Here is a 27,561-nt window from a genome sequence, read left to right as displayed (position 1 = left end):
CCCCATTTCTACCTTGAGCCTGCAAGCCTGGGGGCAGGCCGCCTGACGTGCAATGTTTGCCCCTAGTGATTTTAGGGATCGCCATCATCTATCTTATTCTTAACCATTTGCCAATAGGAAGAAAGAGCAATCCAAAGTATCTGCACGGAGCTGAAATCTGAATAGGAGATGCTTAGATTTTACATAAAGCTGCACATTAGGAACCCAGGGCTGAATTACAGTACATTGGTGCCTCGGGTTAAGTACTTAATTCATTCCGGAGGTCCGTTCTTAACCTGAAACTGTTCTTAACCTGAAGCACCACTTTAGCTAATGGGGCCTCCCGCTGCCGCCACACAATTTCTGTTCTCATCCTGAAGCAAAGTTCTTAACCCAAGGTAATATTTCTGGGTTAGCAAAGTCTGTAACCTGAAGCGTCTGTAACCCGAGGTACCATTGTACTGCGGTGCATGCCTACCCGGCTGAAATGGGATTGGTTACCCTGCTGATACTTTTCTAGGGCCTTCAAGGCCAAGATAGAATCTGAAAGCATGCAGCTTTCATTTTTTTGAGAAGTCACAAATCCTCTTGACTGCAGAGGCATATTTTAATAGGCAATGGCACATTTGGAATGTATTTCTCGGTGTCAAACAAGATACCCACCCCTAATTTTTACAGTTTTTATGTATGTGATTTTCTCAGCTTATGCTAGAAAACCTTGAGTTAAGAATTTATCAGAGCCCAGGAGATAAATTTAGATACAAGACACAACACAGCAGGGAAACTGATTGTGTTGGAGTAACAATATTTTTTAGCAAAGAAGAACAATGGTCCACAGAGATACTAAGAAAGACGCAAATGCTTTCTGATTTAGGAACAAGATATAAAATGCTAGCTTTTTTTAAATCAACAGGGATAAGCAAAGTTAACCAGATCTTTAGAACAGCAATATGAATTTTCTTTGTAAATGCCACCTATATTTATCGTTTGGCACTTCAAAGCTCAAAATGTACAAAAATTATAAGGAATAATAGTATTTATAACACACCATACCTTCTTTATTTCAATAACAATTATAGCAGTTAAGTAAAGTAGAACAGTATTAGCCCCATAGGTCGGGGCAGCAACTAAGGTTGAGACTTACCTAAAGCCATCTTGTGAATTCATGGCTTCTAAACTGAGGTGGTTATGGTAGAAACTGAAACAGAACACTTCTGGCTCTGCCTACCACTTGTCCACCTAGGGTATCCAACATCTGGAGGGCTCCTCCAGATTTGTTCATCCAGCGATGAACAAATATTCTTGTTGTGTTTCCACAGACAACTCTGATCCCATGGCAATACTACCATACGGATATAGATATTGTTGGAGCTAAGAAACTGAGATCATCTTCTGAGGCCCTTCTTCATGTGCCTTCCCTATGAGAGGTCTAGAGGGAAGCAACATCAGAGCAGGCGTTTTCTGCAGTGGCTCCCTGTTTGTGGAATGCTCTCCCCAGGAAGGTCCAGCTGGTGCCTTCGGTATACAGTGGTACCTCGCAAGACGAATGCCTCGTAAGACGAAAAACTCGCAAGACGAAAGAGTTTTTCGTTTTTTGAGTTGCTTCGCAAGATGAATTTCCCTATGGGCTTGCTTCGCAAGACGAAAACGTCTTGCAAGTTTGTTTCCTTTTTCTTAAAACCATTAATACCCAGGGTGCATTGCTTGAAGAGGTGCAGTTGCAACTCATAGTAACTCATAACTTCTTTTGCAGCCATTTGGTAAGTTAAACTTTTAAAACTTTTTGGGGAGGTTTTGGATTGGGGTGTTTTCTAGAAGGTTTGGTGCTTTTGAATTTTTTGGATGTGAAGCACTGATTTTTTATTTTTGGGGGGGTTTGCGAAGGTAGGAGCTGTGCTGCCATGGGGCCCAAGAAGACTGCTGCTGCAGAGGCCGGTGAGAGGAAGAAGGAGAAGAAAGAACTGAGGGACATTTGCCAGAAGTGGAAAGATGTGCAGGCTTTTGCACAGCGGCACCACCCTGACAAGGACCTGACACGTGACCTTGCGAACACTTTTGATACGAGGGTCATGTCGTCTTTCAGGGAGGTGCTGAAAAGGCGGATGAAGCAGCAGACCATGGGCAGGTTCTTCAGCAAGAAGCAAACCTTCTTCGAGTTGTCCCCCAGAGTCTTAGAAAATGTATGTACAGTACTGTACACTTTGGTGATTTTAAAACTTTTTTTGACCATAGGAACGCATTAATTGATTTTCAATGCATTCCTATGGGAATCCGTGCTTCGCAAGACGAAAAAACTCGCAGAACGAATTAATTTCGTCTTGCTAGGTACCACTGTACATCTCTTCAACCAGGCCTTTGGCTGATAGACATCAGGTGCCCTTTTAAATGTGTTGTGTGTGTTATTGGTTTGTTTTTGTTCTTGTTTTTATTACTTTTTTATATATATTGTAATTTTATGTTGTTGTTGTTTTATGTTGTGAACCGCCCTGAAATCTACCTTTCAGGGGTAATATACCAATTTAATGAAGAAGAAACAACTGTTCATACAGCTTCTGATGAAGAAGACTTCTCCAAAATGCATTGGGCTAAATAAACAGTGCATTACCAGAAGAGCTGGAGATTGCCTTCTTCTTGTTGCCATTTCTTTGATGCTTGCTCCCTCTTCCTGCCCCCCAACCCTGCTTAAAAACAAAAGAATTCCTTCTGGACCAAGCTTCACCCAATCCAACATGCTTTTCAAGTGGCCCAATAACCAGCAGGCAGCACAACAGAATGGGCCAGCGATACACCAGAGGACCTTGGAGTGGTTTTCTACCTGTCCCTGCCTTACATTACACATACCTCTCAAACAGAGCAGGGGCAGCCAATGGGGTGTTCTCCCGATGCTCCGGGACTACAGCTCCCGTCATTCCAGACCACTGGTCGTGCAGGCTGGGCCTTATGGGAGTTGGAGTCCCAGCTCCACTTTGGTAGCCACCACATTGGCTACCCCTGTACTAAAGACACTTATTTCCCCAAGGAGAACCTACCTAACAGAACATATTAGTGGTAGATTCCTTCTCCCATATGGTCTCCAATTTACAGTGTTTTCAGCAGGCATGATAGCCCCAGAGCGAGACTTTAAACATGATTATTGTGAATTGTTACCTTCATCAAAGTCGGCGTCATCCTCTGTATGCTGGGGGAACGGAAAGCAGTTGGTGATTTCGAGCCTGTCTTCCACCACTAGCCCCAGCAGCACACCCTGGACCACTTCATTGCCCTGGCCTTCTTCCTGGTAATGCTTGATGATCTTCAGCACTACCTGAAAATACAGATTCCAAGAGCCTCATTTAGAACAGATCATTCGGTTCAACTAGCAGGTAGTTTCCCAAGAAATACAGGGGACAGATCCAAACATGAATAATTGAAGCATTCCACTGCCCAAAGTTTGACACCACGTCCAGACAATCTAAATATACTAATAAAATTAAGAAGAATAAGAGCAGGTCCAGGAGATATGAATCAAAGAGACGTTAAGACATCCCATGTACTTTGTCCTGCATACTTGCTCAAAACAAGAATAAAGTAGAGGATTTGAAATTTAATTTTTACCTTAACTATAGGGTTAGGAAATGGACTTGCTCTAATGGAAAAGCAACACAGAAACATAACATGTCAACTACATGGAGATCACTCCTCACGAGGGTCAAGGAATCTAGCAAAGGGAATCATAGCAAGAGCAGATTTTCTTTTCTGGAAAGCCAACTCAAGAGTCACATATTCTGCTCAAGCTGAACTAATTGCCAAGCGGAAGAGCAGGTTTCATTAAGTTTTTTTTTTTAATGAGGATTAACCTTCTGCTCAAATACCTGTTAAATGAAACAGGCAATTGGTATGCAACCCTGTCATAGGATGTGCTTGTGCATTCCCATAGAAACGATGTCACTTTCCCAGTCATGGCCACCAATCACTGAAGTAGTCTCTCAATGTTAAGCATTTCGTGCCTGGCTATTGGCCACTTGCAACCAAGTGAAGATGCCCAGGCGCCAGGATGGCACCTGAAGTCTCCCCCGGAGATGCATGCCTGCTGATCCTTGGATCCTGGCTGTTTTCACACACTAGCAACAAATCCTGTAGAATTCTATCCATTATCTTTTATCTGCACGATCAGAATGAATTTCAGGAACCAAAAAGCCATATTGAAAAATACGACTTTCAAGCCATCTGACCCCAAAATGGCAGCTAGGCGTTCTGTTTTGGCAACTGCAATCTTGGTTTAACAAGCCATTTGGCGCCTAGTTTATGTATCTGAGTTTCTAACACTGCTCAAACAGCTAACAAATACTGGAAACAGAGTTCAGCTCAACGTGAAGAAAACAGCCCCTGTAGCCTGAGTCAGAGGTGATGGATGCCTGCCAGAGTGTTCTCCCAATCTCGAATCCCTAGAACTCTCCTATGAGGTTCATACAATTTCTTATTAATGGCCCCAGCAGAGCCATCTAGCCCCCTAAAAAACATTAGGGGCAACACAAATTGATCCTGTTACATGACAAACTGGGAATAGTGAACTTGTCTAGTGAGAAGGATGGCAGCAGGAGGCTCCAACCCACCATTTTTACTCGGATTATTTATTTATTGTTTATGGAATTTCTACAACACCCTTCATCGGAGCATAGCAGAGCGATTTACAAGATAAAAACCACAAAAATGCATACCATTGTAACAAACAAAGGCAATAACCTCCCCCCACCCAAGTAGATGTCTGCATAAAGCAGCAGTAGGAACCCTGCGGCCCTCTAGACGTTGTTGACTACAATGTCCATCGTCACCACTGGTTATGCTCGCTGAGAATGATGGAACATGGGCGTCCAAGATCATCTGACAGGCCACAGGATCACCAACCCTGGCATAAAGGACAATGTGTGAACATACTTGAATCAAATCAGGAGGCAACATGATCCTGGAAGTTAACAGTACTGTACGCATGTCATGAAGAAATGAGTTTTGCTGTAACTCATGAAGGTTGGAAGATTTAGGACAAAAGAAAGCACTGCACAGTGCATAGATCAACAGGAATGAGCTCCCACAAGAGGCAGTCCACCAACTTGGATGGCTTGAAAAGAGGATTAAATAAATCCCTGGAAAGGAAGACTATCAATGGCTATTAGCTCCACTAGTTCGACCTCCACTTTTGGAGGCAGTCATGCTTCTGAATACCAGTGGCTGGTAGGGGAGAGTGATGTGGCATTCAGGTCCTGTTTGTGAGATTCCCACAGGCATTTGGTTGGCCACTGTGAGCGCAGGATGCTGAACTAGATGGGCCATTGGGTTGATTCATCAGGGATCTTCTTATGTTCAAGCAGCTGTCCCAGAACTGGCTCCATGCCTAGGGACCCCACCGCAGCCCCGTTGTTCAAGGATGACGCTTCCTCGCTTGTGCAGTGAGACAACCAAGGCTTTCTCCATGCAGCCGAACCTGGAGAAATGGCCTCTGGCTTGAGCCGTATGCATCACAGCACCAGCCAATGAGCTGCAGTGGTGGTCCCCACAGAGGCACGAAGCGCACATGGGTGGTGGGAGGAATAGCTAAAAGGGGGAAAGCATCTCCTCTTTGCATCGCCCCTGCCCAGAAGTTTTTTGCAAGTCCCCACTTGCAAGCTATCTAACATTGCAACATGACAGCGGCAAGACATTTTTACATTCTCCAAGCTGCATCGCTATCAATCACTTTTACGCTCCCTTTGTAAGTGCCTAGGTCTGCAGGAAATAAAGCTATTGAGCTTTGTACCTTTACAACATGTGCTATTAATCTTGTGTAAGCAGCACTGAAGGCTTATTGATCTGTCAAAGAAACCAGGTACGCAGACGGAAGGCCTGGAGCATTCTTTTTTCCTCTAAGGGCATCCGTGTCCTTAACAGGGCACCGCCATGGCCTGTGAGACCGCGAGTCAGTCTGCACTGTGACAAGCACAGGCTCTTACAATCCTTAGGGTGGTTTGACCAAAATGAAGTTTAAGGTTTTGAAAAGCAGTGCCGAAAGCAGCTGATCTAAATGTGGAGTGCCATTGTACCCGTTCCACGAGGCAAGTTTATTGCCATGGAAACTGCCGAACAATTCCGCTGTAGAAACATTTCTGAAACAGGTGCCCTGAGATTCCAATTCTCTGAGCTCCAGAGAATGCGGGCGCTCAATACCGTTACACTGCAACCATTAGGGCACAGTAATAAAATCCAAGAATTTCCTAGCCGAGCTGTTGGTGGTTCTTTGTCCCCTTTCAACCTTAAACAAAACAGGTTCAGAGTTTGCATTGTTAAAAAAAAAAACTTATGATGGCTTTCTTTAATCAATGTATCACTGTTTAAATTCCGCCTTTCTTCCCAGGAACTCACATTCACAGACATGGTTCTCCCCCTTCAACCCTCCATATTTTATCCTTTCAACAAACATGCGATGTCAATTTTGCTGGGAGATAAGCCTCCCATCCACTCCAGAATATCCCACCACATGTTATCACTGAATATTTCAGGGGACAGTATCTAAAAAGCCAGAATGAGCCTCATGGCAGAACATGGATTGCACTGTTTTCCTTGGTCCCAGTCCAGTACTCTATCCAAGGGGTGGAGACTCTATGGTCCTCCAGATGTTGCTTGACTCCAACTCTCATCAACCTCTGACAGCATAACCAATAATCAGGGATGAGGGGAACTGGAGTCCAAAATCTGGAGGTTCTTCACCCTGCATTATCCACTACACCATACTGACTGTCCAAAACAGATGACAAAAATACAGTCTCTCTGATAACATATTCTCAAACATGAGAAGATGAGGCTCCTTAAACTTTGGGGGGGGGGAGGTTCCTATTTTATTCTCCAAGACTTAGACTCTAAATTTTAGAAACACAATAAAGAAATGAGCATATAGTAAAACCAACACTTAGTATACAGCTAAGGAAGACAAACAAGGAGGGACAGAGTCAAATGGGAAACCCAGTAAGTGTTTTTATAAAGGACAGCCAACGTTAAAAGGCCTATTGTCACAATGAAAAGTACATTCACAACAGGAATTCTGTAAGTGATTGGGATATAGCCTCTTTCTGTACCCAGAAACTATCTCCTGGCAGGGCTACAGCTATGGAAGAGGAGAAACCATACAAATATATGATTTTAAAAAGAGGAGTCCCCAAATGCATGTTTCAGTTAAAGGTGGATCCCTTGACTGAAAACACAGAAGGCTACTGGTCTAGAGGGCTTTAAGCTCTACCAAGGAGTAGGTCAATGAAGCACAATGTTTCTTAAGAAGCAGGTGTCCATAAACTAAGAGTTCCTGGGTTACCAGCAGTGCCTAGAAATGAAATTCTATCGGGAAAAGCTTCTACTAAATTCTGCCTGAAGCATAACAAGAAACTGAAAAAACAGAGGCAGAGTATGTTTCTTTCAAAACAGAATCAGGCTGCATCCTTTGCCAGGACACAACAGCAGTGTCCTACAACAGGCCCATATGCTGCCTTCCTCCCAGTTGGAGGGCATCCATCTTCACAGTCTCACCCTCAAACCAATGGATTCAAACTCTAAGAAAGGAGATTCTGAATAAAGATCAGGAAGAGCATTTCTGACAGTAGAACGGACTTCCTTGGGAGGTTGTGGCTTCTCCTCCATTAGAAGTTTTTAGGTAGAGGTTGAATAAGCTATCCGTCATGGTTTCTGCATTGCAGGGGGTTGGACGATGACAAATGGGGAGTCATTCCACACCCACAATGCCACAATTTTTTCCTACAAAATTAGGGGTTCCAAGGTTGAACCTGTGTCCTCCTTCAGCACTGGATGCCCAACTTAAAAAAAAATCTTTTAAAAAACAGTAATATACTGCTTTCCTGAATTATTTTTTTTTACACCATTGCAGATACAGTGGTATCTGCACCTCAGGTTACAAACACCTCAGGTTACAAACACTTCGGGTTACAGACTCCGCTAACCTGGAAGTAATACCTCGGGTTAAGAACTTTACCTCAGGATGAGAACAGAAATCGCACGCTGGCGGCGTGGTGGCAGCGGGAGGCCCCATTAGTTAAAGTGGTACCTCAGGTTAAGAACGGTTTCAGGTTAAGAACGGACCTCCGGAACGAATGAAGTTCGTAACCAGAGGTACCACTGTACTCCAGTTGTTGCCAACACCTGGAACGAGCCTCCACTCACAGAACAAGACTTCACATAATAATAATAATTATAATAATTATAATAATTTATTATTTATACCCAGCCCATCTGGCTGGGCTTCCCCAGGCACTCTGGGTGGCTTCCATAGAAACCAAAAATACAGTAAAATATCACACGTTAAAAACTTCCCTGAACAAGGCTGCCTTCAGATGTCTTCTGAATGTCAGGTAGTTGTTTATTGCTTTGACATCTGCTGGAAGGGCGTTCCACAGGGAGGGCGCCACTACCGAGAAGGCCCTCTGCCTGGTTCCCTGTAGCTTTGTTTCTCACAATGAGGGAACCGCCAGAAGGCCCTCAGCGCTGGACCTCATTCCTCTCCTTCCCCTGTGACCCTCCAGAGAATAGTTTGGAGGCACATTGTGGGGCAGGAAAGCTGCAGGGAGGAGGAGAAAGGTGAAGTCCTGTTACATGAGCAGCGGTCTGCTTGTGCTACGTTGGGTTCCACCCTTACCTCTAAAAACCAATACCTAATATATTGTCACTCCAGTCATAGTCCTACCTGGCAGCCCATTCTCATCACCCACATATTTAGTACATATGAGCGTAGGTCACCTAGTAGATTCGCAGTTATGTCAAGGCATGAACCGGAACCTTCCTAGTCCACACCCTGAGCTGCTATGCTGCATCATCCAAGGGCAGAAAGTGGAAAGTTCTTTCCTACTTAGATTATATCATCAGGCAAGCCTCTGTTTTCTGATGCACTCAAGACACATCAAAATTAAGCTAGGGACAAGGTGACATCCCTGTCTCATACTGTGAGAAGCCTCACTATTTCACAGCATACATGGAATCTTAAACCAGTGTTTCCCAACCGGTGTTCCGCGGCACACTAGTGTGCCGCCGGACGTTGCCTAGTGTGCCGTGGGAGGGAGGCGGGCGAGGCGGGCTAATCCTCCGGCCCCGCTCCCCCGGGGAACGTGCCCCGTCATCCGCTTCTGCCTTGCTCCCTGTGACAGGAATTCCCCAAACTGCATCAGCATCTGCCGCTTGCCCAGCAGCCCCGGCGCTGCCTTGCGCCCGGCGCCCCCGCCATCCTCGGCGCAGGGAGCGAGGGGCGCGCAGGCAGGCGCTGCCCGGCGGAGCGACGGCTCCTTCCGAGCGGCTGGCAGTGTCTGGGCATGACTGGCCTCCCGCCTGGTCCCGCGGCGGCTGCAGACGCGGCCGAAGCAGTGCAGGGAAGGAGACGCCCGGCCGCCCAGCCCCGCCCCGCACGCTCCCACTCTCTCTCGGCGGCCGGGGAGCGGGGCCAAAGTGGGCCCCCACCTGAGTGGCGGCTGCGTGAGCCAATAGGCGAGCTGGGGCAGAGGGGGAGGCGGGGCTCCGGAGAACAAAGGAGGGAGGGGGCACCCGGGAGAAGGGGGCGGGGCGGGAGGCGCGGGGAGCGCGGCGCTGCGCCCGGGACGCCCCAGTTCCGCCGGGTTAGAAGCCGGCGGCCTACCTCTGCTGGCCGTGGAAGGCAGCCGGGTCTGGGTCGCGCCCCGAGAGTGGCGGGGTCCGCGCACAGCCTGCCCTCCAGGCTGGGAAGTGGCTCCTAGGCTCCGCCTGAAGCCACGCAGAGCCCGCAAGGCGCCCTCGGCGCAACTTGGCCGGGGCAAAAAGCGAAGCTCTGGAGGGATAGGCGGCCGGATTCCCCTCCTCGGCGGGTCCGGTGGTCTCCCGCCTCCTCTGAGGAAGGGTCTCTTCTTCAGCTTTTCTGATCCTTCGTGGCCCCGTTGGGAGAAGCCGAAATAAATAATGGCCGTGCCATTAAAGTTCTCTCTTTTATAAAAGGGATCCTAATAGAAACGTAGAGTTGGAAGGGATCCCCAGGGCTATCCAGTACTGTACAACCCCTGCAGTGCAGGAATCTCAGCCGTAGCATCCATGGCAGACAGAGATCCCACCTCTGCTTAAAAACCTCCAAGAAGGGAAAAACCTCCCGAGGGAGACCATTCCCCTGTTGAACAGCCCTTACCAGCAGAAAGTTCTTTCCCATGTTTAGTTAAAATCTTTATTGTAACGTGAATCCACTGGTTCGAGTCCTACCTTCTCTACCTTCTATGCTGTTACTATTTTTTTATTTTTTTTTACATAAGTAAAAAGTGACCTTTCCCCATCTGGCATGGTGGTGTGCCTCAAGATTTTTTTCATGAAACAAGTGTGCCTTTGCCCAAAAAAGGTTGGGAAACACTGTCTTAAACATACCACATAATTTGCTTTTTGGAAACTTTAGAACCGCTATTTCGTCTTCAACAGTCTTCTGTTGAGTAACTAAAAATCAGAATTTCAGCTGACAGCTGTACACTGAGATGCGTTCTGCTACCCTACTGAAATACCAGCCTTCAGTTATTATTATTTTTTGCTGTACTCATGAGCTGCTTACTACTGCCATCTGTGCATAAAAGCACTACTCTTCAGGCTTCAGCTCCCAGCAGTCGCATGTGTGAATATTTTGAGATGACAGCCAAGTGCAGCAGCAGTTAACCTCATCATCATTCAACAAGCCATTTTTCACATGGATTTGAGCTGAATTCATACTGTCATTTTGAATTTAGAGGAAAGAGCCTGCAGCGAGGGGGCCGGGAAGCATTCTACATATAATCTGGCCATCAGAAGGCAGAAAGCAAGTGCTGCGACTGATGTCTGAATGATCTATTTTGGTTAGCCTAAATTTAAGCATGCCTTAGCCAATCTCAGAATCTCATCCGCAAGACGGCAATTTAAAAAACAAACAACCCAAGAGCAAAAATACAAGTTAGCCATTGGCTATGCCAGAAAACAGGATTTCAGCCTGAATTCTGAAAGAGCTGTAAAAGCACTATGATTAGATGCACCAAGTCCTCTGAAGTTCATGGTCTGATATAACATGAATAAGCCTTCAGTTCACATGCTCCTTCCACCCCCTTCCTCTCATGCTTTAATCAGTTACTTTGGCTTTTGTGCAAACCCTCCAAATCAGGACTGCAAACCATGATCAAACCATGGCTAGGAGGGATCATGCAAACCATAATTTGCCTGCTGAAATGCAATGGCAAACTGTGGTCTCTGAAAAAGAAACTTGTGAAGGGTACATCTGGAACAAGTCCCACTGACTTCAATGGTGCTTACTTCCAAGTAGAAATATGCAACTGAACTGTAAAATTGAATGGTAAAGAATTTCAGGGGAAAGCCCACAAGCGCAAAGTTCACTAATGCTTGGTGTGACCGAGATGTCACATAAATGGAGACGTAGTAAAGAAAATACCCATCTAGCCTAATGTTCTGGCCATCTTAGTAAGAAGGATGGCCTGCAAAATAAGAACAGAAAATGAAGAAGTGGATCTTCCCAGAAAAGGAGTTATTTTACCTTTTCAACTATTGTTCAAGAATTCCTCACAGGATTTTACAAGCTTGAATATTGCTTTTTGAGACACTGCACATCAAGGCACATCCCCAAGAGACACTAAATGAATAGTTGAAGGGAATAATTTTTACATCAAATCAAATGCATGTAATCTTCTAATTACAGAATGAGGGAAGCTGAACTGCTGCTTTTTTCATCACTTGTGAAAACTGCTGAAAATAAAGACCCCTGTATCCTGGTCTAAACCAATCCATGTGTGAAATGAGCTACTCTGTGTTCAGCCAACTGGCTCCTCTGCCCACCTTTGGAGAAAAAAACTCTATCTACACTCCTGCCCAACATCACAAAGAGGCTGTAACTTGAGACAAGAACTGGGTATGGATACAGGAAAGAGATGCCATTGACATTACACTGCATATAGACAACGGAAATCGCTATCCGTGTTACGAAAGTTTGATGTTGTCATGCATGAAATAAGTGGCTGGTGCTACAGATGATTCTGCATGAAGCAAAGGAACTTCCTCAGGTAATTGACAGCTTCAAATATTCCATAAAGTTAAAAATATATTTAAAACAGTGTTTCCCAACCGGTGTTCCGCGGCACACTGGTGTGCCGTGAGACCTTGCCTGGTTTGCCGTGGGAGGGAGGCGGGAGAGGCGGGGCGGCGGCAGCATCTCCTGCTGGATGCAAATCCAAACATGGCGGGCGCCTCCCTCGCTCCTTTGTAGGCGGACCATCGAGAGAGAAAGAAAAGGAGGCGAAAGAGCGAGAGAAGGCGCCTGCACGGAAAGAGGAGCGAGCAGTGCGCCTGCACGCCGCGGCGCCCGAGATCGCTTCTCCCCACCGCCCCTTGCTTCAAAAGAGGTCCGGGGACAGCGGGAAGCGCTGCCCCCGGACCTCTTTTGAAGCAAGGCTTTGCGGGGAGAAGCGATCTCCCCGCAGCCCCTTGCTTCAAAAGAGGTCCGGGGGCAGCGGGAAGCGCAGCACTTCTTCCCCGCTGCCCCCGGACCGCTTTTGAAGCAAGGGGCTGCGGGGAGATCGCTTCTCCCGGTGCTCCGAAGCGGGGCGGGGGGGCGGGAACACCTGCCCCAGCCGCCCCGCTTCTCCCGGTGCTCCGAAGCGGGGCGGGGGGGCAGGAACACCTGCCCCAGCCGCCCCGCTTCGGAACGCTGCTCCGAAGCGGGGCGGGAACCTCGCATCCCGCCGCCGGGCATCGGAACGATGCCCCGATGCCGGGCGGTGGGGCGGGAACCTCTCCCCCCGCCGCCCGGCATCGGAACGATGCCCCGATGCCGGGCGGTGGGGCGGGAACCTCTCCCCCCGCCGCCAGGCATCGGAACGATGCCCCGATGCCGGGCGGTGGGGCGGGAACCTCTCCCCCCGCCGCCCGGCATCGGAACGATGCCCCGATGCCGGGCGGTGGGGCGGGAACCTCTCCCCCCCGCCGCCAGGCATCGGAACGATGCCCCGATGCCGGGCGGTGGGGCGGGAACCTCTCCCCCCGCCGCCCAGCATCGGAACGATGCCCCGATGCCGGGCGGTGGGGCGGGAACCTCTCCCCCCGCCGCCCGGCATCGGAACGATGCCCCGATGCCGGGCGGTGGGGCGGGAACCTCGCACCCTGCCGCCGGGCATCGGAACGAGGTCCTGGACCTCTTCTAAAGGCAGGCGGGGGCAAAAGTCTTTGCTCCCCCCGCCTGCCTTCCCGGGACAGCGGAGACTTCTCCGCTGCCCCGGGCGATCTTAAAATGCTGGCGGGCGGGAGCGAAGCGTTCGCTGCCGACCCCCAGCATTTTAAAATCTCCTCGGGGCAGCGGAGACTTCGCTCCCGCCCGCCAGCATTTTAAAATCACCCCGGGACAGCAGGGGCTTTTAAAATGCTGGCGGTCGGCAGCAAAGCCCTCCTGTCCCCGGAGCTTGCGGGGCGGGAGGTGGGAAGAAGGGCTTTTCTTCCCACCGCCAGCCTTCAGAACAGCCTTCTGAAGGCTGGCAGTGGGAAGAAAAGCCCTTGTCCCCGTCCCCCCCAGCCTTCAGAAGAGGTCGGGGGACAGACTGTCCCCGGACCTGGTCTGAAGGCGGTTTCCCTAGGAACGCATTAATTGATTTTCAATGCATTCCTATGGGAAACCGTGCATTGCAAGACGAAAAACTCGCAAGACGAAGAGACTTGCGGAACGAATTAATTTCGTCTTGCGAGGCACCACTGTACTTTTTATATAGTCAATATAGGCACAGAGTTAATTTTTTTAACATTTTCTAATGGTGGTGTGCCTCGAGATTTTTTTCATGAAAGAAGTGTGCCTTTGCCCAAAAAAGGTTGGGAAACACTGATTTAAAAGGTTGGTCTGGGTAAGTGGCAAGAGCTATTGTGTACCTCTGGAGTCTGGATCATTTGCTTATACCTGCATTTTAGAAGCAGGAGTCCGTCCCCCCATTTCCCAATGAAGCAATAATTCTACCTAGCCAAGAGATAGGAATCCTCTGGCCCTAAATTTTGTCAGATTCCAACTCCCATCAGCCCAGTATAATCAATGATTAGGGATGATGGGAGTTGTAGCCCTCCAGATATTGCTGGACTCCAGGTTCTCTATCCCTGACTTTCCTCAGTACGTTAGTTGTAGAGAGGACACACCTCCATGTGACCTGACATCACACTATGAAACCTCTGGTAGATGGCAGTTTCCCCCCATTCTTTCTGTTCCCTGTTAGTGTTCTAATTAAGGGTTGTATCCAAGCTTTTACTCAGAGTAGACCCTCTAGATCTCATCCATTAATTTCAATGGGTCTACTCCAAGAACAAACACCATATTCAACCCAAATGCTTGACTTTCAACCATCATTGATGGGTCAAATGACTAAAGGAAGTTTTGACTAGTCAAAAAAGCTAACTCTAGAGTGACTTGTATTTTGACACTGTTTATCTAGATGATATAAATACTGCCCCCTGCATAGGGTGGTTTATAATAAAAGCAAGTAATCAAGAATACATAAAACACCGCCCATTAAAAACGTACAACAAATCACTCAATGACAACTCCTAATTGCACTGCAGGTCACCATACCATACTTTTAGAATTGCAGGCCACTGGCCACTGAAAGAAAAGCATTTGTAGACATAAAAAGAAGCCCAAAATGGCACCCCTACCCAATACCAGACCACTCTTGAAAGGGGGAGGGGCAGAGTGGTGAAAGAGAAAGCATGCTACCCTTTCCATAGTGTCCTATAGTTGCAAGAACTATATGGTACTTCCCAATGCAGTTGTACCTATGAGTAACTATAGCCAGTAAGAGAAGCGTGCAAGAGCCCCCAATTCATCTCCTCAGGGTCTCAAAAGCTCTTCCTTCAATCCTTGCAGACCCTGCAACACTCTCACCACTGAATGCCATCTCAAGGCTGATTTGTCATGAAACAAGCGCTAAGCAGGAGAAGACTCTGGCCTTAAGATGGCCCCAGCCTCCGACTTAATTGGGATCAGCTTCTTGTGAGCTTTGCAAGAGGTTGCTTTAGCTCAGCAGAGCCTTTTTCCCCGCTCCTGGAGAAAAGCAGAACATATCTGCTGGTGGCAATGAGAGGATTAGCTGCTAAGAAGAGTGCCTTTTAAGAGAAGTGCATCACCAGCATACCCCACCGTGCTTTGCGGATGTAAGTGGAAACACACATTGTTCACTAAATTTGTAAGTAACAGCCCGACAAACTGGCACCAAGAGACCAAACTCCATCAGCCTTTTCAGCTATGCATATATAATCGCAACACAAGGGACCCATCCGATGAGAGAAGTAATGAGAAGCCCAACTGTTAAAACCACAGCGGCACAGACAAGACGACCAGTTGCCAATTTCCCCTCCAAACAGGAAGCGCTATTGTCAGGCAGAATTCCATCCATGAACCTTGAAGTACGACACGTAGGCCTGATGCTAGCTCACTCTTCAATGGGGCGCTAGCTTAATCATGCCAAATGGTACCAGATGTTGCTCTTTCAAGCTTTTTTGCTGCTGCATGTTTACCAATGGCATCATCCTTTGAGGAGGTGCTGTGCTCTTTGGCATACAGCAATAAGGATGCGGAGACTTTAACCTCCAGATTGAAATGGAGACAAGCCAACGTAGCCTGGCAGATTTCTTCAGTGGTTTGATTGCCTTGCCTGAAATATCCTGGATACCGTCTATCCCAAGCACAACAAATATCCTCCAATGTGCTTGCGTCAAAAGGTTAGGAGCACTTCAGCACAACTCTGATCTGTATCCCCCCCCTAAAAAAAATATTGTTTCTTTGCCATTTGATCCCAGAGGGACAGAAGGTTTTAGGGGATTTCGCTGTATCTTGCGTTTTGTTCAGTTGTTTGGCTATTTACCTTTCACCATTTTTGTTTACCTATCGTATTTCCTGACATTCTGGAGTTGCTGTTTTATTACATTTTTTATTTGCCATTCTTGAATCTGCCATTCTTTGAAACAACAACAACATAAAAGGAAGCGGCAACAGCAGGCTAGAGTTAAAAATGATGTTCTTATGGTAGAAATCTCACCAGCCCCTGTGGTTTGCAGAAGGCTGTGCTTTTGAAGCATTACAACCCTTCCTCAAACAAAACAAATCAGAGCAAAAGGTGTGCATTCAACGGGGTGAGCTAAACGAACACAGACTGAGAAACGAAGCTGAGAAACAAAATTCCATTCTTGCCCCTTCCCCCAAAAGTCTATAAAAAAGAAGAGTAAGGTGTCTCAAAGTGCCCAAGAAAACCTCCCCAAGGCTAGTAGTATTTGGGACTCTCAAACATTTTTATCTAACGCTTCCTCCAAGCAACTCAAGGATGGGATACACTGTCTTTCCCCCAGCCCACTTTATCTTCACAACAACCCTGAGAGATAGGTGAGGCTATGAGATAGTGACCAGTTCAGGTTCACCCAGTGGGCTTTAGGGCTACAGAGATTCTAATTTAGGCCTCCCTGGTCCATAGTTACTCTCTAACTGCTACACTGAATCTGCTTTCTTGTTGTCTAAACCGAAATAAATGAATTAAGCTTGAGAATGGCTGCCCTCACTCTCATCTCAGGCTCAGGAAACTGAAAGAGAAGCAAGCACAACACTGGCACTATCTACTAACACTGAGGAAAAACTATTGGTAGATCCCAAGAGGATATGAAAAATCAAACAATTCAACATCTGAATGCCTAAACACAAAAAGGCAGCTTTTGAGAAGCAAGGATTGGCCATACTGACCTCCAAGTATGTCGCTAAACCTAGGAAGAAGCTACAGTCTGCACAACTGTTCGTCTTGTAATGATTGGGAAGGCCAGTAGTGGAAAAAGGCAAGAGAGCCTGTGAAATTCCTAGACAGTAGCAGGATGTCCCAAGGTCTGCATGTGCCCTGCAGTGCCTCCCAACAAACAGCCAGTGTTGGTTAGAATATTAGACCCTGGGAAACCAGGGTTCAAATTTCCATTCATCTATGAAGCTCCCCGGGTATTCTTGGGCAAGTCAAAATGTCTCAACAGGGTTGTTGGTTTGTGGGTAAAATGAGGTGTGGAGAGAACTGTGTACTGCTCCTTTGAGGAAAAGGTGGGATATAAATGTAAAAATAAATAAGAATAAATCAAACTTTGGGTCTCCTTGCCAAAAGTATTAACCACCACAGATTAACATTTACAAAGAGCCACTTAGAAGCAGCTATAACAGGTCAGTGCATCTTTCCACCCAATGACAGGGACCTGCCCCTCTATAATAGCAGTGGGCATTTCACACCACAATCCTATGTCTACTCAAAAGCAATCCCACAAAGATCAATGTGACTTATTCTCAGGTAAACGGGCACAGCACTGCAGCCCAAACTTTACTGATATTTGGATAATTAAGCATGGGCTTACTAACTTGCTAGCAACACATTAGAATATTCTATTCTGGTTTTACACTTGTAAGTTGCTCTGAGCTCATTTTTACACCCAAGACTGACTGAGACTGATATACTTATACACAACACATTCAAAATTGTGTGCTTATTTTTGTCTGCACAATTAATTCCTCCTCTGTTAGACACATGAAGACCAAGAGCAATGCTGGTAACTAAAAATGCCCATGGGCCACTGGCAATCATGCCCAATCCTCCATTCACATTGTGGTTTCTGAAGTCACCAGGCCCACACACTTACCCATCTTTGTAGTCTTAGTAAAATGCTAAATTTGGCACCTGATCCTAATGTCTGCATTTGTGGTGGGTCCACTGCAAAAAACCAACAGCAATATAACTAAGAGCTGATCAACTAATAGTTCAATCCTATACAGTCATACCTTGGCTCCCGAACAGCTTGGGAGTCAAATGTTCTGGCTCCCAAACGATCAAAAACTGAAAGTGAGTGTTCCGGTTTTCAAACACTTTTTGGAAGCTGAACATCCGGTGCGGCTTCCGCTATTTTTTGGCACGCCTGCACAATCAGAAACCAACCGGAAGCAGCGCTTTGGTTTCCGAACGGATTCCATTTGACTTCCGAGGTACGACTGTACATATCTACACAGAAGAAAGCTCCATAGAGTTCAATGGGGCATACTTCCTGATAGGCTTATACAGGATTGCATTGAAAGGTGTTAAAACGTAATTACATTGTGGAAACTGCAGTTGCCAACTCTAAAAGTTCCATGAGCTCATTGTGATGAAATGAGTTTTTGCTATACTATTCCCAGAGAATACAGAAAGAGAATAGAGAATACAGGGAAAGACCTCATGCTAAATACTGCAGAACATAGCACCTGTGCCTCTTGTAGACCTTTCTGCTGTATCTTTGTAGCATTTGGGTGGTAGTGGCGCCTGGCCTGCCCTCCCAGCAAATGTCAAAGCAATAAACAACTATTTTACTTTTAAAAGACAACTGAAGGCGGCCCTGTTTAGGGAAGTTTTTAATGTCTGATGCTGTATTGTTTTTAATATTTGGTTGGAAGCCGCCCAGAGTGGCTGGGGAAACCCAGCCAGATGGGTGAGGTATAAATAATAATTATTATTATTATTACTACTGTGCTGTTTGAGCATTCCTCGAGATATAACATACATATGGTTACTTACACAAAATGCCTACCTGAACTTGCAACTCACAGCATTTGCAGTACCTGAAACAATGCATCTGATAATCAAATTGGCAGCTATATGCATAATGCTGTCTATCACAATTCTAAGGAATCTGTGATATAGAGATAGAGGTGTTTCTGCTTTGTATGCAGCAGGTCCCAGGTTCAATCTGGCATCTCTAGGGATGGGAGACTGCCAGTCAGTGTAAACAAAACAGAGCAAGCTGGACCAATGATATGACTCCATATAAGGCAGTTTCCTATGTACCTCTAACTCCGGGCAGCCCAACTTTACATACCAAGTGGGCTGCAAGAGTACTTCAACATGGAGCCCACGGGCCACACACTGCTTTGTCGCAGAAGGGGGAGGGAGAGAGGCCAAAAAATGACACCCCAGTTCTTGCACCGCCTTCCCAAAGTTAGGTAAGTGTGAAGCTGGGCTTTGGGAAAGAGGCATGCGGCTCTGTCAGGGTTCTAGAACTCTCCCACCTCTGAGAAAGCCCTAACTAGGTTTAGGAAGGAGGTGAGAGGGCTCTAGGATCCTGTCAGAGCCCTCACACCTCCTTCCCAGAGCCCAGCATCTCCACACCCAGCTTTGTGAAAGCTGTGCAGTTGAAAGGGAGAGGAGGGGGCGTAAAATGTTGCCGAGGGCTGCGCGTCAGAGGAGGGAGAGGAGGGGGCGTAAAAAACCCCTCGGGCTGCGCGTCAAACCGCACTGCTCTAGCTGAACTGAGATTGCGTATTTAATAATACCTAGACTGCATCTTCGCAGTTTTGTCCAACCTATCAGACACCTGTACATCAGCCCGGCCAATATGATTTCAGAAAAATGATTAAACTGACTTATAAGAGGTAAGCACTCTTATAAGAGAACCACCCTCTTCTGCCGCAAGCAGAGAAATACAGGCTATTATTACCAAGTTATAGGAATGCAGGTCGTCTTCGTCAATTACAGCTCAGAGTCTAGCAATTCTTGGCTCTTCTTTCCATTCCGTCTGGTCATTGCAATACAGTGGAACCTTGGGTTAAGTACTTAATTTGTTCCGGAGGTCCGTTCTTAACCTGAAACTGTTCTTAACCTGAAGCACCACTTTAGCTAATGGGGCCTCCTGCTGCCACCGCGCCACTGGAGCATGAATTCTGTTCTCATCCTGAAGCAAAGTTCTTAACCTGAAGCACTATTTCTGGGTTAGCGGAGTCTGTAACCTGAAGCGTATGTAACCTAAAGCGTATATAATCCGAGGTACCACTGTAATTCTGAAACCAAGGCCGGTGCCAGAGCTTGTCTCCCCCCATCTTCCCTCCCCTCCCATCTTTTTCCTTTTATGTCATGTATTATTTCAGATTATAAACCTGGGGGCTGGGTCTGTCTGATCACTGACATTTGTAAACCATTCTGGGTTCGGCTAGATGACCCTCGGGGTCCCTCCCGACCCTGTGAAGAACACGCGGCAGCGCGCCCAGCGGCTCAGGCGCCTCTCCCGGCTCCCCTTCCCTCGCTCACCACGCCGTCGATCTGCACTTGCTTGACCGCCGAGTCTCCCGGGGCCGCCTTCGCCTTGGCTTTGACGACAGCCGAGGAAGAAGCGCCGGCGCCGGGGGCGGGTGTCTCCTTGCGCGACGCCATCTCTGGAAGAGGAAAACGAGAGAGGGAGAAGGCACACCGGCCGGAAGAGGAAGAGAGCGAGCGGAACCGGAAACGGATCCCTCTCAGAACACCTTCCGGGCGGAAACCGGAACACTTCCGAAACATGGTTCCGCTTTGATATAGTTCCTATAAGACTCTTTTATGTTTGCGTTTTGCTTCTCCTCTGCGCAGATGAAGTTTTGCCCGACGGGAGCTCGTTCCTGGATAACTGCCATTAACCCACCAGGAAATATAACCCGCCTAGTAAAACTATGGAGTGGAGGGTGTAATAGTTTATGGGCTGCATCTGAAGGCAGCCCTGATTAGGGAAGTTTTTAAGATTTAATGCTGTATTGTTTTTAACACTCGATTGGGAGCCGCCCAGAGTGGCTGTGGAAACTCAGCCAGGTGGGCGGGGTATAAATAATAAATTATTGAAATTATTGTTATTATTATCGTCCAGCGCCCAAGCGAGAGCTTCATGGCCGAGCGGCCTCCCCCAGAGCCCCAGCCCGATCCTCTCAACCACTACATCTAGCCCTGATCTTTTTTCATCCGTGTATTATTCCTGCACGGCAGGGGGTTGGACTAGATGGCCCTCAGGGGTCCCTTGTGGGTTCTATTATAACCGCATTTTCTCATCCTGCGTTCTCGCTCGCAGCAATAACGCCAGTAACTCAACAAAAAGAAAGCATCTGGGGCGAAGAGTCATCCCTAAACACGTGTTTTCCCCGACGGCTGCTCCACTACGCGTGCGTCAACTTTCGCTACGGTTGATGCTTTAAAAAAATAATAATAATCCGGCGTGGACTTCCGGCAGAAGTACTAGTGGGGCCCGCCTAGTATTGCGCCCGCCTTTCCATCTCTATGGTCCTCCTCCAGCCGCCGCTATGAAGATCAAGCGGCAGAAGCACGCCAAGAAGAACGTGGGCTTCTACAAGCACAACTTTGGCTTCCGCGAGCCCTTCCAGGTGCTCCTCGACGGCACCTTCTGCCAGGCCGCGCTGCGCAACAAGATCCAGATCCGAGAGCAGCTGCCGGGATACCTGGCCGGGGCCACGCAGCTCTGCACCACGCGGTGAGCGCGGGTCGAATGGGACGGGGAGGCGCGTGACGTCGCAAGCAGAAGGGGGTCCCGGGTTCGAGCCCCAGGGGAGGCATTCCCCCCAGCCCGAAATCCCGGAGAGCTACTGTGTTAGACCAGCCGGGATTCCTCCTGGACCACAACTCCCACTGGCCCTGCCAGGTGTAGGGATGGTGGGAGTTGTAGTCATAGAATCATGGAGTTGGGTACCCACGTCTCATCCATACCTGTGGTTCCCCAGCGTGGGGCAATTTGATTTTGTTGTTGTTTAGTCGTTTAGTCGTGTCCGACTCTTTGTGACCCCATGGACCAGAGCACGCCAGGCACTCCTGTCTTCCACCGCCTCTCGCAGTTTGGTCAAACTCATGCTGGTAGCTTTGAGAACACTGTCAAATCACCTCATCCTCTGCCGTCCCCTTCTCCTTGTGCCCTCCATCTTTCCCAGCACCAGGGTCTTTTCTAGGGAGTCTTCTCTTCTCATGAGGTGACCAAAGTATTGGAGCCTCAGCTTCATGATCTGTCCTTCCAGGGAGCACTCAGGGCTGATTTCCTTCAGAATGGATACGTTTGATCTTCTTGCAGTCCATGGGACTCTCAAGAGTCTTTTAAATTTGATTGGGGGGGGGGGCAATTCGAGAATGCGTTAGACCAAGTTAATGATCTTCTAGGCTTCCTCCACATGAATAGTTCACTTTTTGAATAATACAAATTATATGTCACGGGTGGGGTGGGCATCAGGACTTTAGAGATGCTTAGGTGGGGCATGGCCAAAATCAAGGTTGGGAACCACTAATCCAGACCAACCCCCTGCAGTGCAGGATATCCAGGAAAACCTGTGGCTGCACATTTCAGTTTGCCTGTTCAGGGATGGGGCTGAGCCATGGCCACTGCTCTCTGGAGTGTACATCTGCCAGGAAAGCTTTAGAACAGCAACTTTGAAGAAGGCTCCCCCCAAAAAGCTCACAACTTTGGTCAATCCAAAGGGTAGATTTTTTATATAGTGGGAGTAGATCAGTCTCTTGGGAGTTGGACATGCCTGCCATAAATCAAGACTCCCATTTTGAATAAGGTGGGGAAGAGAATCAAGAGGATGGCTGCCAGCCAAGTGCATAAACAAATGTGCAGGGTGCATGACCTTAAAATGCCCCAAATAAATAAAGACCACCCATACCTGGGGTCCCAAGCTTGAGAAAGGCAGGTGTAGCAGTGCTGAGCCAGATGGGCTGTGTACAAAGCAGCTTCCCATGTATCCTACTTTGGGTGGCTGTCAGTTATTCAGTGGGCAGTGCGGTGGGAGACAGTTGGCTGCTTGGTCCTCATAAAGGTGGAGGAGCTACCAGTATGAGCAAGATGGGTCAAAGAGGCATTTAGGGCATTTAGTGTGAAAGGACTGCCATTTGGAGATGCAAACCCATATGCATAGGTGCAAATGTAGAAGTAATTTGAATTCAAATGCATGAAGCCATAGAAAACTAGACTAGGTGACTTTGTAGGTAGACACAAAATTCATAAGCAGTTGGTATCTTTTAAATAGAAAATACAGTAAATATCACTAAAGGGGGGAAGACTATGACGAGGTGGTCTGTGGCTGCCAAGTCTGCTGTACAGGTGTTGCTACAGGCCGATAGAAAACCTCAGGGCTCCTCCTTCTCCTCTTTGTTCATTAGTTTTAAACCACACTTGTGCCTGAAAGCCCCTTCAGTTAGAGGACTGTCCTCTGTAAAGCCAGGTCACCCTATAGAGAGACCCTATGTATATCCTTTGTGCTCAGTTAAATCCCCAACTGAGCTGCAAACCTTGGTTGACTTCAAATCCCTCTCATTCCTTCAGCTTACTTGACCTCACAGGATGGTGTGAGGGTAAAATGGGGCCCATAGTAGACCATGTATATTAATATCTTTGGCTCCTTTGATAAAGGCCTGCAGTTCCTGGCTTTGCAAACTCCATATTCATGCTTGTCTCTAAAGCAGCGCTTAGCAAGCATCCTGCCAGCGTGAAAATTTCTGCTTGGCAGTGGCAATTGCCCCCTCCTCCCCCCACATGCCATCAAGTCTGTTCTGGGGTTCCCCCAATCTTTGGGCATGGGGTAGACTTGGATACAAGACATAATGGGGACTTTTGTTCAGTGTTTGAAATGTCTTTGTTGAACAAGAATCTCTGCTGTTATCTTTTCTTCTCCTAGATGTGTCCTGAAAGAGTTGGAATCCTTAGGGAAGGAGCTATATGGGGCAAAACTAATTGCACAGAGATTTCAAGTTCGCAATTGTTCTCACTTCAAAAATCCAGTGAGCGGCTCAGCCTGCCTCTTGTCCATGATTGAGGATGGGAATCCACACCATTACTTCGTTGCTACGCAGGTAACGTTCTTCCACTTAAGCTCATGCGAACAAAACGCCTCATTTCCTTCATATTTTGGAATCTTTCCAGTTGTTAATGAGTTTTGAGAATTACATCCACACTTTCTCCTTTAGCGCTGCGGTGGGAAAACTTCGGCTTATGCAAATTTGAATGGCACCTACACGTTTCCAGCAGTACAAGAGAGTGTTCAAAACACTGCCTACAGCCTTGTTTTAAAACAAGTTTACTTGGAAATGAGCCTTCTTGCACTTGAGAGGGCTTGCATATGCCTTGGGTGGCAAGCTCTCCTGCAGCATAGGATTAGAGTTGCAGAAGGAGGGCATTTGTAGATAACAGTTTTATTTCACAAAGAAAGGAATGAAGATACTTGGCAGCTTGTTTGCACACTGTAATTAATGTCTTAGTTGCTAGATCAGGAGGCAAGGCACGTCTAAACATCAGCTAAGCTTCGAGTGCATCTGAGAAAGGCAAGTCTGCATAGAACTGGAACGAAGAAGTATCCATGCCCAGCTCTGTTTACAGAATAAGTAGCAGGGATGCGGGTGGTGCTGTGGTCTAAACCACTGAGCCTCTTGGGCTTGCTGATCAGGTCAGCAGTTTGAATCCCCACGACGGAGCTCCCGTTGCTCTGTCCCAGCTCCTGCCAACCAAGCAGTTCGAAAGCACACCAGTGCAAGTAGATAAATAGGTACCTCTGCGGTGAGAAGGTAAACAGCGTTTCCATGCACTCTGGTTTCCGGCACAGTGTTCCGTTGTGCCAGAAGTGGTTTAGTCATGCTGGCCTCATGACCCGGAAAGCTGTCTGTGGACAAATGCCTGCTTCCTTGACCTGAAAGTGAGATGAGCACCACCATCGCATAGTCGCATTTGACTGGACTTTACTGTCCAGGGGTCCTTTACCTTTACCTTTTAGAGAATAAGTGACTGTCTCACAATATGTCTTGCCACTTCTGTCTTGCCCCAGAAGGTTGCTCAGAAAAGTGAACTGCAAAAACGTTTGAGTGTTCTTTAGTAGCGTTTATTTATGATGTTTGGGTTCTATTTTATAGCTCCAAAAAGCTTTCATAGTACTTCAGAATAAAAGTCACATGGAAAGCTCTTTGCCTACATTATCTCAGAAAGCACTTACTTCATCCCATGGTATGGAACCCAATTTACCACACAAGGTCATTTTCCCCAAACCATTAGATGTGGGACAGTTAAAGCCATGCGTACAGAGGAACAACTGGGAGCATGTGCTCTTGATAATTCCTTGGCAAAGAGAGCTTGCTCTAAGAGCCAATCAGCTGATCAGTAATGACAGGAAGCCTAGCAGTTTGAACTCCATTTGCAGGTGGTTTGTATTCAAACAACTTACCAATTGACTTCATAGGTCCTAACTTTTTGCCTCAACCAGCTGGTTGGTACAGAAAACCTCTCCTGTGGTCCACAGCACAAAAGGGATATAATCTTGCTCAAGAAATTATAGTTTGTTTGCTGGATGAAATGAAGAAAATAGGGATTTGCATCGTTATTATGTATACAAATTTATATACCACTTGACTATTTTATTTTAAAATACATTAAAGAATCCTTAAGAATACTTGGCACTTATGCCTTTAGCCTAAATAACTTTTCCATATAGTAATTGACCACATTGCAGATTTTGCATTTTTATAGAATGTTATACTAGTTTGCCATTATAGCCTTAAGCAGCTTGAGCAAAAGTTGGTAAAGCAAGCAAGAGGGACAAGAAAATTGGGTGTTTCCTGCCACTTTGACAGTGTTCTTTTCCAGGGTGAGCAATCTGCTTGATTTTCACTGCCTTGAGCTTTCGTTTGTAAAGAGTGCATATAGACTTACTGTTTGTGTCCTCCACCCCCATTCGATAGGACCAGGATCTGGCAACAAAAGTAAAGAAAAAGGCTGGAGTTCCCCTGCTCTTCATAATTCAGAACACAATGGTTCTTGACAAACCTTCCATGAAATCTTTGGCTTCGGCACAAGCAGCACAGACTAACCGACTTATTCCGGAGCACCAGAAAGTAAGGATTGAACTTCTCAAAGAGGAGCAGGGTCTGGCAAAGACCTCGGAGCCGAGAAAAAGGAAACGAAAAAGGGCCAGTGGCCCTAATCCTCTCAGCTGCCTGAAGAAGAAGAAAAAGGCACAAGAGACCTTGCAGCCTTCAGCAGCTAAGAAAAAGGGGAATAGGAAACGCAAGAAAAGGAAACTGGAAACAGGAGGAGAGACTGTGCCGTCAGGGTCGCAGAATCTGGAAGCATGAAATCATCCCAGAAAACGGGTGGGCTCGTCTGTTCCATGAACTTTGGGTAACGCCAAGGTCTATGACTAAAGCAGTGTGATAAACCTTGCATTTAATCATTATTTTATTAAAGGTTTTGTTTTCAAGGTCTTGGAGTATTTGGGTGCTAGGTCAAAGTGAAACACACACACACACTTTTGATATCATTTTAAATTGTTAAATTGGGTCTTAAAACTGCACAAGAACAGCCCGTATAGCTAGCTTATCTGGTTATTGATATCCTTAAGTGGGGAGGATGGCAAACTGATAATCATGCCCGAAGCACAGCCTGTTTGTGTCATGCAGGGGAGCACATGAAACATACCAGTTACCTCTTGGTAGAGCATTTCACAAATCAATCCTGCCTTCTAACCAGGCTTTCTTTCCTGAAGTCCTGCTTACACTCTCCCAGATACATGGAAGCTAACTGCAGTTAGTTGTTGGGGAATTCAAAAATGTTCTAGTACAAAACCAGATTCAAGAGAGTGTTTTCAAAAGTGGTTAGGAGAGTAAAACCCACATTTCACTCTTTTTATATTTTCATTATATTGAGTAACAGCTACTTCTATAATGTCTTCGTTTAAAGTAGAAGTCCTTTGAAGCATTCCATTTATTTCTGCCACTGAAGATTAATTTTCAGTGCATTATCAAATGTAACCCCAGGGAGTTAAAACGTAATCCCATTCCATATCCAGTTTGTTTAATTGCAAGATCTGAAATGGATAAGACCTTTCGCTGGAAATCCTTTATCTTTCCCTATTAGCTGGCTCCAATTCAGTCAGGTCCCTACCCACTGGGGACTGAGCAATTTCCCCGAAAGACCTATTTGTAGTGCGGGATGACAAATCCTGGAGCCATATGATAATCTTTAGAAAATTCTATACATATCACTTGGACTCTCAGCCAAAAAAGAAAAGGAGGGGTGTGTGATTAATGGGCTGTCCGTGGTCTGGACATGATCCATAGTATTAATTCCTGCAGAAGGTTGAGAAAGGCAAATACTGAAATGATTACAAGGGTACAGTAAATACTGAGAGAATGAGAAGTTTGGAGCAGGTAGATTTTGGGTTGGAGTGGGGAGCTGATTTTGGATCAGGACTGCTTCAGTTAAAACTAGTAGCCATCCTAATTCATGGTCAGCAACTAGAGGACACTCTTACACAGATTTAAAAGAAAGCCCTATTGAGTTAAAATGGGCTTGTGCCCTGGTAAATAGATTGCAGAATTGCAGTCTTAGCTGCTTAAAAACTGTCTATGCTGCCTGTAGTTATGATGAGTCTTTGTAGATCTATCCAGGAGGAAGACTCTTCCAAATTCTAAGCACAAAGGGTCCTATCTTCCATAACCACCTTCCATACTTCTGTTAGCATGTGTAGCCCGAGCAGTCTCCAAAATGGATCGCAATACTTGCCCCAGTTGGTATGAGTGGAAGCAATCCTTGCTTGTAACATTACACCTGTGGGAGGCATAGCTGTCAACGTTTCCCATTTTTTAAGGGAAATTCCCTTATTCCAAATAGGATTCCTCTCAAGAAAAGGGAAAAGTTGGCAGCTATGGTGGGAGGGAGAAAACACTCTTGGCCCTGCTGATATAAGTTCACACTCGAAACTAGTTCTGTTGTGAACCTTCCTGGGACCTTTGGATGAAGGGCAGTATACAC

The 27,561-nt window shown here is 46.8% G+C and overlaps 2 protein-coding genes across 2 annotated transcripts in view; one reads left to right on the top strand and one right to left on the bottom strand.

Annotated features, from left to right (window-relative positions):
- Positions 1 to 20,318, bottom strand: part of EIF3H (eukaryotic translation initiation factor 3 subunit H) — an 82,099-nt gene extending 61,781 nt beyond the window's left edge. Inside the window, exons 1-2 of the mRNA XM_081918914.1 lie at positions 20,055 to 20,318; positions 3,127 to 3,283 (exon numbers count right to left, since the gene is read on the bottom strand). Coding sequence (XP_081775040.1) covers positions 3,127 to 3,283; positions 20,055 to 20,303 — 406 coding nt within the window. The 5' untranslated portion in view covers positions 20,304 to 20,318. The remainder of the gene's footprint in view (positions 1 to 3,126; positions 3,284 to 20,054) is intronic.
- Positions 20,319 to 21,030: 712 nt separating this feature from the next.
- Positions 21,031 to 26,012, top strand: UTP23 (UTP23 small subunit processome component). The gene is made up of 3 exons (XM_081919027.1): positions 21,031 to 21,255; positions 23,444 to 23,618; positions 25,491 to 26,012. Exons 1-3 carry the CDS (start codon positions 21,068 to 21,070, stop codon positions 25,881 to 25,883), a joined length of 756 nt encoding a protein of 251 aa, XP_081775153.1. The 5' UTR covers positions 21,031 to 21,067; the 3' UTR covers positions 25,884 to 26,012.
- Positions 26,013 to 27,561: the final 1,549 nt, after the last annotated feature.

Source organism: Podarcis melisellensis (assembly GCF_964234715.1).
Source record: "Podarcis melisellensis genome assembly, chromosome: 7".
Taxonomy (NCBI): domain Eukaryota; kingdom Metazoa; phylum Chordata; class Lepidosauria; order Squamata; family Lacertidae; genus Podarcis; species Podarcis melisellensis.
The sequence above is the reverse complement of the archived record's forward strand: the minus strand, read 5'-3'. Positions and strand labels throughout refer to the sequence as shown.

Excerpts from the sequence above, each read along its gene's own strand:
- UTP23 (XM_081919027.1), top strand. The coding sequence starts at position 21,068 with ATGAAGATCAAGCGGCAGAAGCACGCCAAGAAGAACGTGGGCTTCTAC. Across the intron at positions 21,256-23,443 it reads ACGCAGCTCTGCACCACGCG|ATGTGTCCTGAAAGAGTTGG; the intron begins GTGAGCGCGGGT and ends TTCTTCTCCTAG. Across the intron at positions 23,619-25,490 it reads ATTACTTCGTTGCTACGCAG|GACCAGGATCTGGCAACAAA; the intron begins GTAACGTTCTTC and ends CCCATTCGATAG.